The sequence below is a fragment of the Prionailurus viverrinus genome, chromosome A1 (assembly GCF_022837055.1).
Source record: "Prionailurus viverrinus isolate Anna chromosome A1, UM_Priviv_1.0, whole genome shotgun sequence".
NCBI classification, from domain to species: Eukaryota; Metazoa; Chordata; class Mammalia; order Carnivora; family Felidae; genus Prionailurus; species Prionailurus viverrinus.
The window spans coordinates 122,645,630-122,664,432 of NC_062561.1; the positions used below are offsets into that span (position 1 = coordinate 122,645,630).

An 18,803-nucleotide genomic window follows, 5' to 3' on the forward strand; every position below is an offset into this window, starting at 1 on the left:
CAATTCAAGTCTCAGTCAAAGGCTTTGCCTTACCACCTGATGTAAACACCTCCACCCAGGTATTCTTTTTTTTTTTTTTTCAATTTTTTTAATGTTTTTATTTATTGTTGAGACAGAGAGAGGCAGAGCATGAGCAGGAGAGGGGCAGAGAGAGGGGGAGACACAGAATCCAAAGCAGGCTGCAGACTCTGATCTGTCACCACAGAGCCTGATGAGGGGCTCAAACTCACAGAGTGTGAGATCATGACCTGAGCTAAAGTCTGATGCTCAACCGACTGAGCCACCCAGGTGCCCCTCCATCCAGGTATTCTTTAACCCTGTTTAATCTGATGGCTTTTTATCACTGTGTGAAATTAACTTGTTCATTTGTACAATGGCATGAATTTGCTCTCCCCACTCTTTGCTAATGTAAGCTCTGTGAAGGCAGGAATGAGTAGGTGTTGAATAACTCTTAGTGGAGTAAGTGATTTCTAGTATCCTGGTTAAAGAGCACAAATATGGATCAAACCTCAGCTCTGTCTGAACGTTTGGTGTTCTCTGTCCCACAAAGAACATTTGGTGGCCATAAGAGTATCATTTTCCCTCTTCCTCATCTGCAACATGTGACTAATGATGGTATGTGCCTCACAAGGCTGTCAGGAGGATTGAATGAGCGCATAGCCTGGCTTACTTTCTGGATGTCATAAAATGTCACAGAAATTAGCTGTGATAATGGCTGCTGACATTACCACATCTACAACTGTTGCTGCTGCTGCGGCTGCTCCCGTTCCCACTCGTAAAAGACACGCGTGGGAGGAAAGCAGGCTGGCACCATCATCCCAACCATATCTGACATGGAGCTTGTATGGGCCGGGTGCTGTTCTAAGGCATCATGGTGTTCTCTCATCTCATCTGCACAAGTACCCTGTAAAGTATGCACTACCACTGGTTCTATTTTATAGATGAGGAAATTGAGGCACAGAGAGGTTAAGTAACCTGTTCCAGGTCCCCCAGTTACCATGGACACAGACTAAGGGTGGATGCCATATTGACTTCTCTCCCCTACATTGGCCCTGTCTCTGAACTCATTTGCTACTGTCAGTTTAGTCTGGGTGAAGGGAAGAAACAAAGTAGAAATTTTCTGGGCTGTGCTCATGGGGAATGCTACGGACTGAATGTTTGGGTCCCCCCTACCAAATTCACATGTTGAATTCTCATCCCCAGTGTGATGGTATTTTTAAGTGGGGCCTCTGGGAGGTGATTAGGCCTTGAGAGTGGAGCCATCATGAATGGGATTAGTACCTTTGTAAAAGAGAGTCCACAGAGAGCTCCCTCACGCCTCCCACCATGTGAAGACACAGCAAGATGACACCTATGAACCAGGAGGTGGGTCCCCACCAGACACTAAATCTGCCTGGGCCTTGATCTTGGACTTCTCAGCCTCCAGAACTGAGAGAAATAAATGTTGGTTGTTTATGCCACCCAGTCTATGGATTCTGTCATAGCAGCTTCAGTGGATGAAGAAAAAGAACAACAAGGACTCGGCACCTGCCTCGCCCATCCCAGTACCGAAGACAGGTGCCATCAAAGGGAGTGTGGAGCGAATCTACGTCTCCACCCTGGAGCCAAGGCACGCAGCGGGGCTCTCCTGTTATCCACGGAGGTCAAATTACAGAAGTAGAAATACAACCTGGGGGAGAGGGGAGGAAATCTGAAAAATAGGAAAGTCGCCTGTATTTTACATCCGACCCCATCCCTTGTCCACAGGCCTGCCAGTCCCTGTCTACACCTACTCTGCTCACAGTGCTGCACTCATGGTGAGTCTGTAGCTGTGGTCTGCCTTAACGTTTAATGGGATCCCTTCCTACTTGCTCCACCTTTAACTGCATCCACAGGTTGTGGGAAAGTTAGCCTCTGTGGCCCTTCAGGGGACCCCTTTCTCCACTTCTGTCTGAGGATCTTACCTGCTGCTTTTCTCGCCGGCAGCCAGTGTGCCCGGGATCCACACCTGAAATGTAGGTTCCAGGGCTTGTGCACTTGATTTTTTTCACATCTTCAGTTATGCACCGAATTGTGCCCCTCGCTGCCCTAATCCCCAGCATCTCAGAATGTAACTGTATTCGGAGGTAGGGTCTTTATGGGGTAATTAAATTAAAATGAGGTCACTAGGGTGGACCCTCATCCAATATGCTTGGTGTTTTTAACAGAGGGGGAGTTTGGGACACAGACACGTGTGGAGGGAAGAAGATGTGAGGAAACAGGGAGAAGACAGTCATCAGTAGGCCAGGGAGAAAGGCCTAGAATAGATCCTTTCTGCCCAGCACTCAGAAGAGGCGAACTCTGTGAATGCCCTGATCATCAGTAAGCCAGGGAGAAAGGCCTAGAATAGATCCTTTCTGCCCAGCACTCAGAAGAAGCGAACTCTGTGAATGCCCTGATCATCAGTAAGCCAGGGAGAAAGGCCTAGAATAGATCCTTTCTGCCCAGCACTCAGAAGAAGCGAACTCTGTGAATGCTGTGATCTAGGAAACCTGGTACCCGAACTGCAAGACAATTAGGTTTTGTTGTTGAAGCCACCCAGTGGGTGGTTTGCTACAGGGACTCTAGTGAGTGAGTGAAAATACCCTCTCACCCTCTTTTCCCATCTGCCTGCCTTTCCACTACACATGTCCAGTGAAGCTCTACTTGTAAGCCAGGCACTATGCTAAGTATTGGTAATTCCGTGGTTGGTAAGATAAAAGTCTCTGCCCTCAGAGAGATTACATTCTAGGTGGAGGCGGGGTGTGTGGGGGGTGGGATGCAGAGAAAGAAAAGCAAACATCTATAGATGAATGCTATGAAAAAATAAAGAAATAAAATAGGGTGCAAACGGGGGTAAACTGGGAAGTTCTCTCTGGGGCGGTGATGGTTTCCCAGAGACCTAAAAAATGAGAACAGTGAAGACAAGGGGGAACATGGTGGGAGAGCATTCCAGGCAGAGGAATAGCCTGTCCAAAAGCCCTGAGGCGGGAAATGTCTGGGTCTATGTGACCTAAAGGCAGGTCCACGTAGCCAGACTCTGGGCAGCTGAGGTTGGAGAGGTGAGCAGGGACCAGATTTCACGCAGTGCACTAGAAAGGAGTTCGGATGTAATTTCTCTTTCATCTCTGAGGTGTCATTCATCATACCTGGCCAGTTTCTTCACCCAACTGCCAACAGTCACGCCTTGAAAAGCAAAAGCGTGGTTCAGCCCAGCCTATCAGCTGCTGCCATCAGCACCCTATTGTTTTAGGCATTAAAATCTCAAACTGCAAACACAACCCTTGTCACTACCGCCAGAAGGGATAGGAAAAAAAACAGAGACGAGGGAGAGAATCCTCCCTCCCAACCCCTGCTGACTATGCAGAGTGAGGGACATATGGAAATTAATATATGCAGCTCTGATAACACGAATCTCCTCGGCATTTTGATTAAACGCGGACGGTTATTAAATACTCTCCTTCTCAGAGCTCATCTCCGAAAGCCAATGTTGCTTTTCATTTTGAACTCTGATGAACTGTCTCAATTCTGTTCACACACCTTGGCTGCGCCATCATCCACTGAAGGCTGGCGTTTGAGGAGGATGGAGAAAATCAATATGAAATGTCAGGCGAGAGGTCAGATTGAAGTCGTTCTCCCAGCCGGCAGGAGCCCAGGCGGCTGCTTACAGCAGCCGAACAAAGGGAGATGTGCTCTGAAGAAGGTCGGCACTTTGGACGAGTCAGGAAAATGAATTTTGTTCGCTTCTTAATTAGATTAGGAGGCTGGCGGCTGGCAATTCAGGGCACCGCAAGCGTCAGGCGGGGGCATGGGGAGGCAGGGCTGCGGCAGAGGCCTTCGGGCCACTTGCTAGCTCCTGGGCCTCCCCAGAGACTGTCCCCGGGCTCTGCATCTCGAGGGCTATGTGACCCAGGCTGTGGGCAGCAGCCCCTGGCTGTGCAGCTTTCCAGGCCTCCTGCTTCTGTGGGCCCCGTGACCCTTCCCTGTTGTCTCACAGGGAACTTCTCAGCTGTCAGGTCACAGCTCAGAGGGCCCTGCCTGGGGTGTAGGCTCCTTGTTCCATTCCGTCATAGCACCACGTGCTGTTTTTCATACTGCTTATTACAGGCGCAATGTCATATCTGTTTGCGATTCTCTGATGAGTGGGTCTTTCTCCCTTCATGCCAAGGTTAATTTTATGTATCAACTTGACTGGGCCATGGGGTGCCCAGGTATTTGGTCCACTGTTATTCTAGGTGTTTCTGTGAAAGTGTTTTTGGGTGACATGAACATTTAAATTGACAGACTGAGTGAAGCAGATTGCCCTCCCTAATGTGGGTGAGTCCCATCCAATCACCTGAAGGTCTGAATAGAATGAAGGGCCGGCCCTCCCCAAGTAAGAGGGAATTCTTCCACCTGACTCCGCTGAGCTGGCTTTGTACTCCAACTGAAAATACTGGCTCTTCCTGGGTCATGAACCTGCTGGCCTTTGGACTAAAACTACACCATCAGCGCTCCTGGGTCTTAGGTCTTTGGACTTAAGACTGGAAACATATCACTGGCTTTTGTGGGTCCCCTGCAGTACCAGTGTGGATCTTGTGACTTATCATCCTCCAAAATCACATGGGCCAAATATTAAAATAAATCTCTCATACACACCCATGTATATGTATAGATGAGACTATCTGTCTATCTATCTACCTCCCTACCTACTACCTTTCTACCTATCTCCTATTGGTTCTGTCTATCACTAACAAAGACAGTTAGCTCTAAGGGGGAGGAAACCAGGTATGGTTTCACTTACCATTGTGTCCCCAGTCTGGTAAAGTACCTGACATATAGTATGTGCTCAACAAAACCTAATTAAATAAATGAATAATGGGGCTTCCTATATCTGGGAAAGGGGTTGGAGTCTTAGCACTGCACACCTCCAGGCCTGGAACCAGGGGGTTCGGGAGGAATAAGTGTGGTAAGTGCTGCTGCCATTTACTGCCTCCTGTGTGCCCAGCAGATGCCAGGTTCTGACACACAAGATGATGTTTACTTCTTGTAAGCAACCAGCTTGACCAGGCTGTCCTGATTATTTCTACTTTTCAAATGAGGAACTGGGGATTCAGAGGAATTAGACAGCTTGCCAGAGGTCACACAGTGACTGAATGTCAGAGTGGAGTTCTGATTCCAAAGCTTCTGCTCTAAACTTTTCTAGTTCTGGGAGTTTCTAAGGCCTTATCCTTTTTCCACCCTGAGTTCAGGGGTCCTCAAGCCTCACCGTGAGATTATTCCTCAATGTCTGGGTCTGACTCCAAAGCCCAAGCTCGTGTCTGCCACTGTGGGCGGTGAGCACCCTGGGGGTCCTCGAGCCATCTCTGGCACTCACTTTGCATCTGTGGCCCTACCAGCTGGTGTCTGCCCCCTTAGACAGCTCACATCACCCCACACAGAACATGCTTCCAGCAGAATCCCAACCTTTCACTCTGCCCTGGTATAGCTTTTACCAGTCCATGTCCCATATGCCATTTATGTCAACCCTAGCGCATTAATTCACTTACTAAATAAGTATTTACTGAGCACCTACTTATGTGCTACACCTGGCAACATATGAGCAAAGCCGATTCAGTTCTTACCCTCAGAGGATTTGTGGTCCAAAGGGGAAGGACAATCAACAACTAATATCCATGTGTGATGAATGTCAACCTCTGATAATGCTCATAGCACCTGTAGTCATTTTTTAAAAACTGTTCCTTTTCCTCTTCTCTTCCTTTTGATTCTGATAGCCACCATCCTTCTGTAGGTTATGAATTTCCTTTGTGTTGAGGCTAAAGAAAAATCTTCTGATTTTTTAAAAAAATTTTTTAAATTTTTGAGAGAGAGAGAGAGAGAAAGAGGGAGGGAGGGAGGGAGACAGGGTGTGAGTGTGTGTGTGTGTGTGTGGGGCAGACAGAGAGAGACGGACATACAAAATCAGAAGCAGACTCCAGACTCTGAGCTGTCAGCAGAGAGCCTGATGTGGGGCTTGAACTCACAAACTGTGAGATCATGACTGAGCCAAAGTCAGACGCTCAGCCTGCTGAGCCACCCAGGTGCCCCCAAAATCTTCTAATTCTCTTACCTTTCTTCCCACCACCACTGTGTTAATCTTCCGTAAAACATAAATTCTATAACTCTATTCTCCCGCCAGATGATCTCCAATCACTCTCCATAACTAGGGCTGTTTCTCAAACTGGGGCATGCGTATCTGTCTGGGAGGGGGAGAATGGGGGATGAACTAGGCAGTACAAAAAGCCACGCATGAACACTGCATCTTTTGGGAACATCAATTTTGCTGGAAATTTGGGAGTGGGGTAGAAATGTAATTATTAAATTAAACTGAAAATAGGCATTTTATGGGAGTAAAATGCAAAATTCATGTGAAATTTTAGGACAGAAAAGACTTCAAAGAAAATCTGCTGTGGTCTCCCCCAGGATCTCTGGCCTCGGTCAGGTGTGTGCTATTTTTTCTATGCTGGTGGGCAGGGTCACCCAGGGCCCAAGGGAGAGGTTTCATTCCCTCTGGGTGCCCCTTCTTCCACGGCAGCCAGGCTCATGACCTGCCCCCAGAGTGCTGTGTGTCCTCAGTGGAAAAGTTTATGAAACACTGGGAGCCAGACTCTGATTATGGAGTAGGTGCTCAATGACTGAATGGACGAATGAATGAATACACGGAACCATAAACTTTTGACTTTAATCTTCAAGGACCAACCTGATGGGAACCATCACCCCTATTTCGCCTCTTTCCTTGATATTTGTTCACCCAACTGACACCTCTTACTAAGACTCTAAAAAGGTTGCATGTAACTTCCTAACTTCAGGCTTTTGCCCAATCTGTACGCACTGCCCAAAACACCCTTCTCCTTCTCTTTCCCACCACACCAAATCCTACTTTTGTTCAACATGACTCCTCAGTCTCGGCCTTCCCCTGTGATGTCTATCCCAAATGTCCCACCCTCCTCTGAACATCCTAATCCCTGACTATCTCCAGTGCTCATCTGGGTGTTAACACACTGCCTTGCACACTATTCCTGAAATGTTTCCTGGATACATCTTAAGTCATGAGCCAAATTTTCAATGTAGTGAATGCAGAAGAGGTCTTCCCTTTCCAGTGGACCCCTCAGAGTTCTCAATAGTAAAAGACTCATCACAGATACATGAAAATCATGCTGAAGGACTGATGAGGAATTGTAGTCTAGATATGTAGTTCTCCCACCCAAGTAGTAACCAGGCCCGACCCTGCTTAGCTTCCGAGATCAGACGAGATCAGGGACATTCAGGCTGATATGGGTGGAGACTAGTCTAGATATGTTCTCAACCAAGGGCAATTTTCTTCCTCCTGGATATTTCACATCATCTGGAGATAGTTTTGGTTGTCACAACTTACCTTGGCCACTCACATCTAGTGGGCAAAAGGCCAGGGATGCAGCTAAACATCCTATAATACAAAGGACAGCCTCCCTTCCTCTAAGAACTGTGTGCCCCAAATTCAATAGTGTTGCTGTTAAGAAATCCTTGTCTACATTATAGTATCTTCCTAACCTATTTCCTTGCCTGTTTTTTCTCCCAGTCATAACCCAGCCTCCATCCTTCTGCCTTCTGTCTAAGCAACTTCTGTAACAAGTAATTCCGATCATATTACTCTCCTGGTTACGTAAATGGCTGTTCACTGACTTTGAGAAAACATTCAAGTTCTTCATCATGGCCATATGCCCAGGCTCCTGTATTCCTCCTCAGCTTCAAATCACTTCTGTCTCCCAGTCATTCCCTATGTACCATCCATATCATTCATCCTGCAGTTCCACCAACATTACGATCTTTCGTGGCTCGGCACCTTTGCACATGCTGGTCCTTCTGCACTGAACACTCCTCCTCTTGTTGGCTTACAGATGTAAGTACTGCTCAAAGATCAGTGCCAGCACACACACACGACCAAATATTTATTCATCATCTATCATGCGCCAGGCCCTGGTTTAGTGTGGGGAAACAGCTATGAGCAAAACAAAATAGGTCCATAGAGCTAATAGCCTAGACAGGTCCTCTCCAAAAGGACATCCTGCCATGATGGAAATGTCTTAAACAGGTACTAATAATAGGATAGCTATGAGTCACATGTGGCTACTGAGCACTTGAAAGGTAGATACTCTGAAATGAAATCTGCTCTAAGGGTAAAATGCACATGCAAAAAAGTAAAACGTCGCATTAACAGTTTTTTTAAGTAGGCTCTATGCCCTACAGGGGGCTCGAACTCATGACCTTGAGATTGAGTTGCATGTCTATCCACTGAGCCAGCCAGCTGCCCCTCACACTAACAATTCTGAATAGTTACCTCACCTCAGTCCCATGACAAACTCATGAGGTAGAAGTTATTGTTTTACCCATTTGCGTCTGGCTTTGACCTGGGTCCGTGTGGCTCCAGAACCCACACAGTGTATACAGCACTGCACTCTACAAACCAGCTTCCCCATGTGATACTTCTCACACCAAATGAGTGAGCAAAGATTATCAAAACGACCCACACATTCACCCCTCTCCTGGCAGAGCCATCACATCACTCATGTCACACAGGGATTGAAAGTGGAAGGTGGGACTATGGGAGAGAAAGGTCTTAATTTCTGGGTCTCCAGAGCAAACTGCAGAGGCTAAATAACACCAAGCAGAAGGTAGTGGGGAAACAAACAGAGCTCTAGTCCCCCATGAACATCTTGGCAGCTGCACATTATTTAGTCCAACACTAGACATGGATTATCACTGCCTTTAGGCACTTCCACTCTGGGAAGCAGTTCTTTTTCCAGAAAGCTCCAGGCCCATCTCTTCTACCACAGCACTTGCTGTCAGGGCCAGCAGGCTTCACCTGCTCACATGGGTCTTAGAGCCTTTGGCTTCAAAGCACTCAGTCCCTACTAGTTTGGAGCTGTTTTTCTCTCCAACAGTGGCCTGAAAACCAGCGTGACCCAAGGGCCTGTGAGTCTGGCTGCCCTTTATGTAACCCATTCCCTTTCTCTGAAGCTATCCTCTGATGCCCACTATGGCCATTGGGACTTTGAGAGTTCTTGTTCCCAGAGCTACAACCTCTCTAAAAGCACTAACCCCTTCCTGCAGCAGGTGGTATTCTTTTTTATTTTTTTTTAATTATTATTTTTTAAGTGTTTATTTATTTTTGAGAGAGAGAGAGAGACAGAGCACGAGTTGGGGATGGGCAGAGAGAGAGGGAGACATAGAATTGGAAGCAGGCTCCAGGCTCTGAGATGGGAGCACAGAGCCCAACGTGGGACTGTAACTCACGAACCACGAGATCATGACCTGAGCCAAAGTCGGATGCTCAACCGACTGAGCCACCCAGGTGCGCCAATTCTTTTTTTTTTTTTAATTGATATATAACCAAAACACATTATATTAGTTTCAAGTACATGACATAATGATTTGATATACGTATATGTTGCAAAATAATCACCAATAAGCCGGGTTAACATTCATCACCACGCACAGTTACAAATTCTTTTTCTGGTGATGATAACTTTTAAGATCTACTCTGTTAGCCACTTTTAAATATGCACTACAGTATTATTAACTTAGTCACCACCCACAGGTGCCATTCAGGACAGCTTCTCGTGCAGTCCAGCAGGCCATGTTAACTCTACCCCGAGATCTGTCCAGAACGCACCAGCATCTCTCCACCTCCAACTGGGGCCCCTGTCCCGGCCACGCCCATCCCCTGCCAGCGTACTGCAATGATCCCCTACCTGGTCTCCCTTCAGGGAGCTCCTCAGATTCATTTTCCCCACAGCAGCAAGAATGATCTTAAAACATACTTCAGATCATGTCACAACGTGATGTGACACAGCTCATGTCTCATTCACCTCTGGATTCCACATTCGTCTTTAGCGAATGTTTGTGGAATTGGACACGAGGTTCCATCTGTACCGAAATACCTGACATGGAGCTGAGTCCTGAGTCAGGGCAACACCTGCACTTGGCTGCCAGGGTGTGGAAGGAGGGGAAGGGGATCCAAATCCCCTGGGCTCTCCCCTCCTCCTCCTGCATGTCAGGGCCCAGTGACCCACCCCCAGCTATTCCGTGCTGCTTGCTACTCACATTTGGTGTGCCTGTCACACAAGGCCGACGCCCTCATATCACACAGCCGGATTGTCCCTTTGCTGCTGCTGTACACGAAGGTGTTGCAGTGATGGGGGTGGAACTCGGCTGCTGTGATCACCTCTGTGAGCTCCTCCATGTTGGCCGGCTTAATGTCGACGATATCTGGCACGGACGAGTCAAGGAAGGGACCAGAAGGGGGCAGACCCGCAGGGGTGATTCGTAGCAGCACTACCTGCATTTCGTGTAACAGGCGAGCGTTTACCACACACAGTAGATCCTCACAGGAACTGTGCGAGCAAATGTGAGGGTATTACTGGGCTTGGCAGATGAGGCCCAGAGATGCCCAGGAATCAGAGGCACCATTAGAACTCAGGTCTCCCTGGCCCCTTACATGCATTTCATCCTCCATAGCATATAGAACATGTTCCATTGACCCATCAAAGTTATCTGCACATGCAACCATGCTAAAATGTGCCGAGCTGCATTTTATGAAAGACTTTCATTTCTCATTTGACAACAGTGGTGAAGAAACTAGTCCCATTCCAACTAAATAGTTCAGTTTACTTGAATCTTTCCCCAGACTCCTGGGCTGATAAAAGGTATCTATGATAGACTGTGAATGCTCTTCTACGAAATCCCTGAGATCTTCCTTTTTTTTTTCTTTCTTTTTTTTTTTTTTTTGAGAGAGACAATGCAAGTGAGGAAGGGGCAGAGAGAGAGAGAGAGAGAGAGAGAGAGAGAGAGAGAGAGGGAGGGAGGAAGTGGGGCTTGTCTTTTACCTGAAGCAGGGCTCGAGCTCATCCGATGTTGGACTTGAACTCAGGAACGGTGGGATCATGACCTGAGCCAAAGTCAGATGCTTACTGAGCCATCCAGGTGCCCCCTGAGATCTGCTTTAACAACACATGGGTGACAATACTAAGAGCTGCTACCATTTAGTGAACACTGACTATAGGTCAACTGCTGTGCAAAGCATACCATGTACTTTATCTCATTTAATCCTTATAACAGCTCTATAACCAGTCCTTTTCTTATCCCCATTTATCAGAGGTGGAGATGGAAGCTGGCTCCAAGTCACATGGCTAGAGTGGAAGCACCAGGATTTTATCTCAGATGCAAAATTTTGCTAACTGTGCAAAATTTGTCTTATTAGAGATATACAGGACCTCATGTTTCTATAAGCTGTGATTTGCTGTAGAGCTTCTGTGGGAGTTTAAGCACCGGAAAAAAAAAGCTATCCAGTTGTATGGTGGGACAGTTTTAGCCTCCTAGGGAATATACCTTTATCATCTGTTTTCTTCTTCCTCAATGTTTTCCATTCTGATCAAGAATTATTATAGCTCCATTTTTTTTTTAATTTTTAACGTTTTTATTTTTGAGACAGAGAGAGACAGAACATGAACGGGTAGGGGCAGAGAGAGAGGGAGACACAGAATCAGAAGCAGGCTCCAGACTCTGAGCCATCAGCACAGAGCCCGACGCGGGGCTCGAACTCACGGACCATGAGATCGTGATCTGAGCTGAAGTCGGACGCTTAACCGACTGAGCCACCCAGGCGCCCCTATAGCTCCATTTTTAAAGGCCACATCCTTGTATATTGAAATGAAACATCTGGCCTTTTAATTAAGGAGGTGACTCAGTGGACACAGGACCTTCAGGAGGAGGTCTGGCATGTGTGAGGGGCTAGGTTTGTGTCGATTCCTTGATACCCTTACCCAGAGCTTGGGGGACCCACGTACAGATGGGAGGCACCTGGCTGGGGCTGACGTGCTGTCTGAGGACCCCAGAGGCCTCGTGATGCAGATGCTGTTACATAGGAAAGCTGACCAAAACGTTGCCCACTTTTCCTAGACTTCACCACTTCTGAGCCGCCTTTGTGATTTGGCCCCATGTGTATATCACCAGGTGGTATTTGCTTAACACGCTTTCTTCAGATCAGCTTCTATTGACTCACTTTGTTTCCTTAGCCTCGTCTAAGCTGTAATCCAATATTCATAAAATCATGGATTTAACGAGCTAGTTACATTTTGAATAATGTACATTTAATAAATACATAATTAAAATAAACACGTTTATACCTGTGCCGGGAGCTCATATATCCCATTTTGGGAAACAATGCATCGACTCAACAAGAACTAACTTGACACAGACTATGCTATTAGTCTGGGATGGATGAAAGTTTCTTATGCTTTTCATAGTCCCCTCCTTAGAGTTTACATGAGGTACAAGTGAATGCACCTGTATTTGTAGTCATACCAGCACCAACACAGCCATCTATTATCAAACATCACCTGTGCTCCAGCAGGCACTCTGGTGCAATAATGGCTCTGTATCTGGTCGTGCCTCTTTCCCCTTCAATGATCTCTGAGAAGTCCTGTTGTTTCTTTCTCAAATGAGTCTGTGACTGAACTGACACTACACTGTACTACAATTTCCCCTGCCAAACCCAGATGTAAATATTACTTGGGTCTCCAAAGCACGTGGGTCCCCTGGATTCACAAAACATTACCTTTCAACTCAACTGCTACCAGAGTTATAAATATTATTGCAGGTAGCACCACATGCGGGGGAACAGGAGGCTGAGCCCCCTGGAAGGCCCCAAGCTACATTTCTGATGTTTTCTCCAGCCCCCCTGACCCTTGCCCTGGGCTTTGTGGCCACGACACGGGATGGGGTGAGCAGAGGTTAGTGTTCAGCTGCTGTCAGATTTCATCACCCTCCACAAACAGCCTCCAAAGCCTACCATACCAGTGAGCATGTTTCTCTTTTCCTAAAATAGGGAAAGAAAATCTGGTGTCAGCTTTCTCAACCTCTACCAGGATAGCTCTAAAAACAAGCTTCACTGGAAGGGATCTTTGCTGTGTGGGAGGGGGAGGTGCCACATCTACTGTTATTTTTTTCTCACCTAAAAATAAAGCCCCAAAGTCAGAATGTGTGAAGACGACGTGCTTAAAGATATCTTTGAAAGCAGGAAGGAACATCCCCCACCACCAAGAACACCAACACGGATGCGCGCACTGAGTCTGCTTAGGGCTGCTTCCTCTGGGTCCATCTTCTCTCCTTCCCTCATTCACTTGCTCCCTCCCTTCTGCCCAAGCCTCCCCATCATCCCTCATCCCCAAGCATCTCTCTTTTGACTAGAATGTCTGACTCTGTGGGTGTTTAAGGATGACTCTAATCCTCTTTTTAACAACCGCGATGACAGGGACAAGGAAGATAATAATAACCAGCAGTTAATGTTCACCAAGTGCCATGTATTGTCTCATTTGACCTCCATCTCAGCCTAACGAGGTCAGTACTATTCAGTAACTGAGGTAAATTAATCAAGGTCATAGGACTAGCAGAGAGAAGAGCTGGGATTTGAACCCACCCTGTCTGACTTCAGAGCCTGGGTTCTTGACCACATGCTATTTTCCTCCCCCGAGAAAAGGCCCTTACAGAGCCAGCCTTTCTGAGTGCAGTAATTCTGGCTCTCTTGAAACTTCCCCTGGCTAATCTGAGAGGGCAGACTGTGTTCTTTTAATTCACTGATCACTTTGGTGGCCACACTTTTCAGAATCAGAATTTGGACACAGCATCTGACTCAGGACTTCTGTGTCCTATGATTTGATAATTATTTTCCTCTTTTCTGAACCATAAACTGGGACAGAAACATATGGGATTTCTTGAGTTGTTAACTGATGGAGGATTTGCTGATTTCTAAAAACATTTGGGAGGAGACTAGTTACCAAATTCAATGGCTTTATGGGAATGATGGGAACAGGATAGTTCAGATCTGTATCATCTCAGGCCTTTCTTCTCACTCTTTTCTAAAGGGAGATGCACACCTTCAGCATATGTGGTTTTGCCCTTCATGTTGGAAGGGAAAGTGAAAAAAGATAAGCACTGTATTATCTTGGAAAAGAATGATGCATTTTGACAGTCAATTTTCCCTTCTCTATCCTTCAGAGCTCTCTATCCAAATTATTTCCCTGTTGTCCCAAAGAACTAGGTGGTGAAAGCAAAACATAGCACTGGATTCGCAGCTAATATACAAGGCAGACAGCCAACAGATTGCTATTAAATTAACCCTGGGGCTTGACAGATCTGTTCTTCCTGACCCCAACTGCTTATGGCATTCCTTATTAATGCTGAGCCCAGACAAATTACCTCTGCTAACAAAAGGGGTTAATCTGCTTCTCTGCTGGGACTCTGGAGGCAGCTCTGAGGACAGGAGGGGGCATAGCTAGTTTGGCAGCTGAGCTCCGAGCTTGGAAGGCAGGAGGGAAGGTGAGGGCATCACTGTGCCAGGCAGGGCCTAAGGCGTCATTTAAAATAATAATTGAAGACACTGGGAGGTCACCCCTTAAGGGATTGGCTTCAAACAAATATGAAGCCAGAGTCATAAATTACATCAGCAGTGGGGTGAGGGAATGGAGAGGGTAATGGCAGGATGCTAAGGGGTAGCATGGAGGCCATTCAAAAGTCTTTCCTTAATCCCCAATTTGGAAAAAGCTTTCTACCAAAAAAAAAAAAAAGTCTACAGCAACATGATGAAAGAAATATATTGACTATAACATACATATACAGAGAAAGGGAAATGATTATGTAAATTTTGATCAATCTCATTAAATTGTTTTTGCAATGAAATTCCAAGTCTGTTAAAAAACACGAAACAGGGGCGCCTGGGTGGCGCAGTCGGTTAAGCGTCCGACTTCAGCCAGGTCACGATCTCGCGGTCCGTGAGTTCGAGCCCCGCGTCGGGCTCTGGGCTGATGGCTCAGAGCCTAGAGCCTGTTTCCGATTCTGTGTCTCCCTCTCTCTCTGCCCCTCCCCTGTTCATGCTCTGTCTCTCTCTGTCCCAAAAATAAATAAACGTTGAAAAAAAAATTTAAAAAAACCCACGAAACATTGTATCTATACTATGATCATAATATCGTTTGAAACTTACAATGTGAAAATAATGAGCTAAAGGCAAGATATTAAATGTTAGTAATAGTTCAATCTGAGCAGGTTTATGAATTTTCAATTATCAGTTATCATTTCCACATTTTCTTCTAATCAAGTAGTATGTTAGGATAGAAAAAGATATATCTCACATATAGAGAGATATCTATAAAGATATATCTTATTATACATGTATATAAATATATATACACTCTGACCAGAGTCATGTAAAAAAATCAGAGAGAGACAGAGAGAGAAAATATAGTATGGAAGGAGATGTGATTAAGATCTTACAGGGGATTAAATGGAAAGTCAGCAGGTAAGTTACCCTTTAGAAACTCTAGTTTACAAAGGGTAACTTACCTTTACCATCCATCTATCCATCTATCCATCCATCCATCCATCCATCCATCCATCCATCCATTGATGTAATCCACAAATGTTCACAAAGAACCTGCTAATACTTTTCTCACCACAGGGGGTACAACCATGGCTGAAGCAGACCCAAATCCCCCTGATTCGTGGAGCCTATATTCCAGCAGGTCACATGATCACTAAGCAAGGCAGATAAATATAATATAAACCAGATAGTAACAAATGCAAAGCAGAAAAAGGAGGGGAGAGAGAGAGAAATGATACATGTGTAGGGGGGGGACAAGGTATGTGTATGTCTTACATCAAAAAGGAGAAAGCTTTCTGGATAAATTAATTTTTCCCCTTTTATTATTTACTTGCTTTTCTGAGCCCTTATACTTAAGTTAGCTAGAATTATGTTACAAGTGTGATGTAAAGCCCCTGTATTTACACCAAAATTAGGTGGTGAGATTATAGGTGATTTTATAATCTCCACAATACATATTTTTAAATAATAAACATTAAAAAAGTAGTTTGCTTGTGTTAGAACCATCTGTGAGAAAATTAAGAGAGCAGAAGCCTCATCACCATGGGTCAAGTTTAAGATAATACTGTGATAAATATTGTGATTATAACAAAACTGGGTCAGGAGGTTGGGAGTCAATAGTGATTCCAAGTCTGTTTTGCTCAGAGAATGTGGGCAAGTCATTTTCTCTCTCTACGCTTCAGTTTTTTTTTTTTTGCCTTTGAATGGGCATCATTCTATTTACTCTGAAAGCCTCTGAGAATTTTGATTATGAAATAATTTCATGGAGGAAGATATTAAATGGCTTTATAGTCGACTGAATAATCCCATCCCTCACAGAAAGCACCTATTTTTCCACAGATAGCTTTATATGCATTAGTTTTGTGGGCTTTTGAAGGGGATGTCCTCATATGCTTTTGTCTTTATCCATGCTGATTTTGCTGATACCAACAACATTTTTGTTTGTTTGTTTTGTTTCCTTTCTAAGCCCTGCCTAAGCCAATCAAGCACTGGAAAGCCAAAAAAGAGGCCTTTCTGCAGGCCAGGTTGGTGAGTGAAATCTATGTTTGCCTGGGAAAGATACCTATCTTCAAGAGAAGTTGAGGCTTTTCATGTTTCTGCACTTAGAGTCTGCCAATACTGAAGGCGGAGAACAGCCTTATTTTGGCCCTGAGAACTAATCATAATAAAGTAGGATTTCCTTTTAGGGGACATGAATTGCTTTGAGTTTTTTTTTTTTTCTTTTTAAAGTCTGAATGTAATCTCTGGATATTAAGTATTGATTACAAAGCATCCAGATCTTGTTAGCTGAAGGGACATGTTACTTGATGATAAGATACTGGCAACCTCTGAAGAGGACTCTAAGGGATATTCCTCTTTTAAGAGCTTAAAAAAAGCCAACGTGAAAATATTTATGGAGGGTTTGCCAATTGCTAGGCTTAACAGGAGAGGCTGACAAAAAATATGTCACGGTGCCATCTTACTTACTGCTTATAAGTATGTACTGAGCTACAAAAGATACTGGGCTGAGATGGCCTCCATGATTTGGGGAAGGGGGCACTTGAAAATCCCATAACCACAGACCCTTCCCTGTTCATGTGACACAGAGCTTGAATTCCACCATTAGGAAACACCCAATATCCCTTCAAAGGTCAATTCAAATGTTACTTTCTTTATGAAGCAGTCTAGCCTTTCCTTCATCATTCTTCCTGTTCCATGCCTCCATAGAACCTTGAATACACCTAACAGGTAACCCATATTACTAGATTTGAGTAATTTGAGATGGTGTGATAGAGTACATTATACTGGAGTATGAAATGAGACTGAAATGTTAATCCCAAATTCTGTGACCTGTTACCTAATCTTGAAAGCCTTTAAATTTGTTAACTCATTTACAAAAAGAGGAAGAAAATTACAGTAGATGATGTGTATCACATACCTGGTATTTAATACAGGCTCTGAAAATTGTTGGTCTGATCTTCCCTAGTATGGTCACATGACTGTCTCCCTCTGTCCACCTAATCACTTCGCTGGTTTTGAGGAATGTTAACTCGGTTAGGCTGAACTACAATCCTTAGAGTTCCCTTTCTAGGATGTTGCTGGTTACCGTGGGCTAACACGGGCTCAGGAGGGTTGGAGGACAAAAGGGAAGAAGCAGTTGCTCTGCAGTACACACACACCTTCTCCCACTTATTCCATCAAACACTAATCTATGTGCTACTGTAATCTAGGTGCTGTAAGAAGTTCTGCAGATGTGATTAAAGGCCCCAATGAGTCGACTTTCAGTTAATCGAAGGAAGATGATCCTGGGTGAGCCTGAATTAATCAGTTTGGAAGACATTTAAAGGAAAGCTTTGGCTTTCCTAAAGGAAGAGACTCCAAAAGGCTGCTGGGTCCACAGTTGTTCTCCCTCCTCACTGTCCATGTGTGGACAAGCTTCAACTCATGCTCACGTTCTTCCAGCTTCCTTGTGATTTTTCATTCTTGCCTAACTGCCTTACAGACCCTGGACTTGCTTGGCCAGTCACACAATTGCAAGGCTAACTCACTGTAATAAGTCAGTCTCTCTCCCTTCTATCCCCCCCCCCCTCTCTGTAGACAGACAGACAGACACACACACACGCCTCTCCCAACAGTTTTGCTTCTCTGATTGAACTCTGCATGATACATCTACCCTTTCAGATTACAAAAATCATAATATCAGGGATGGAGTTTTATTCATCTTGGCATTTCTCATGCACATGGTAGATGCTCAATAAATTTAAGTTATTAAATTTAAATAAATTACTTTCATTTGTTGTGACTTAGCAGCCTTCTCAAGGCCTAGTTTTTTAAAATGCAGAAAATCCACAGTAGGTCAGTAATAGGTCAAGATCCCAGGCCTAGATACTGTAAATCACCTCAGCTTGTGGCTTTCTTAGGAGAGAATGGGATTCAAGCAACAAGGTTAGAAGAACAAGGGGCTGGGGAAATGTTTCAAATATAATAGCTACTATTTATTAGGCCTTCTTTCTGTGCCAGGCACTTGGCTAAGAAATTTACATGATTATTTCCTTTAATACCCACAACAACCTTATAAGATAGATGGTATTTATTATCTCCATTAACTGATGAGACAATGAAGGGGCAGAGAGGTGTTAAGCAGCTTATTAAGGTCACAAAGATTGTATGAGACAAAATTGGATTCCAATCCAGTGACTCTGACTCTGGAGTCTAACTACTAAGCTAACTACTACTAACTACTAAGCACTCCTGATTATGAAGCTATACCTACTGCTCTGAGGAAGCTCAAAAAGCCCAAGAAGTGTGCAGTTTCATTCTTGCCCTCTTCCCTGACAACATGAGATCCATGTGCATAGATATCTATGTGCATAGATAAATACCTTGTCTCAAGAAG

At 45.0% G+C, this 18,803-nt stretch overlaps 1 protein-coding gene across 12 annotated transcripts in view; it reads right to left on the reverse strand.

Moving 5' to 3' along the window:
• Window positions 1–18,803, reverse strand: part of PPP2R2B (protein phosphatase 2 regulatory subunit Bbeta) — a 425,245-nt gene that overhangs the window by 33,298 nt on the left and 373,144 nt on the right. For all 12 annotated transcript variants that reach the window (XM_047868760.1, XM_047868769.1, XM_047868802.1 and 9 more), the window contains one exon: window positions 10,099–10,263. In XM_047868760.1, coding sequence (XP_047724716.1) covers window positions 10,099–10,263 — 165 coding nt within the window. The remainder of the gene's footprint in view (window positions 1–10,098; window positions 10,264–18,803) is intronic.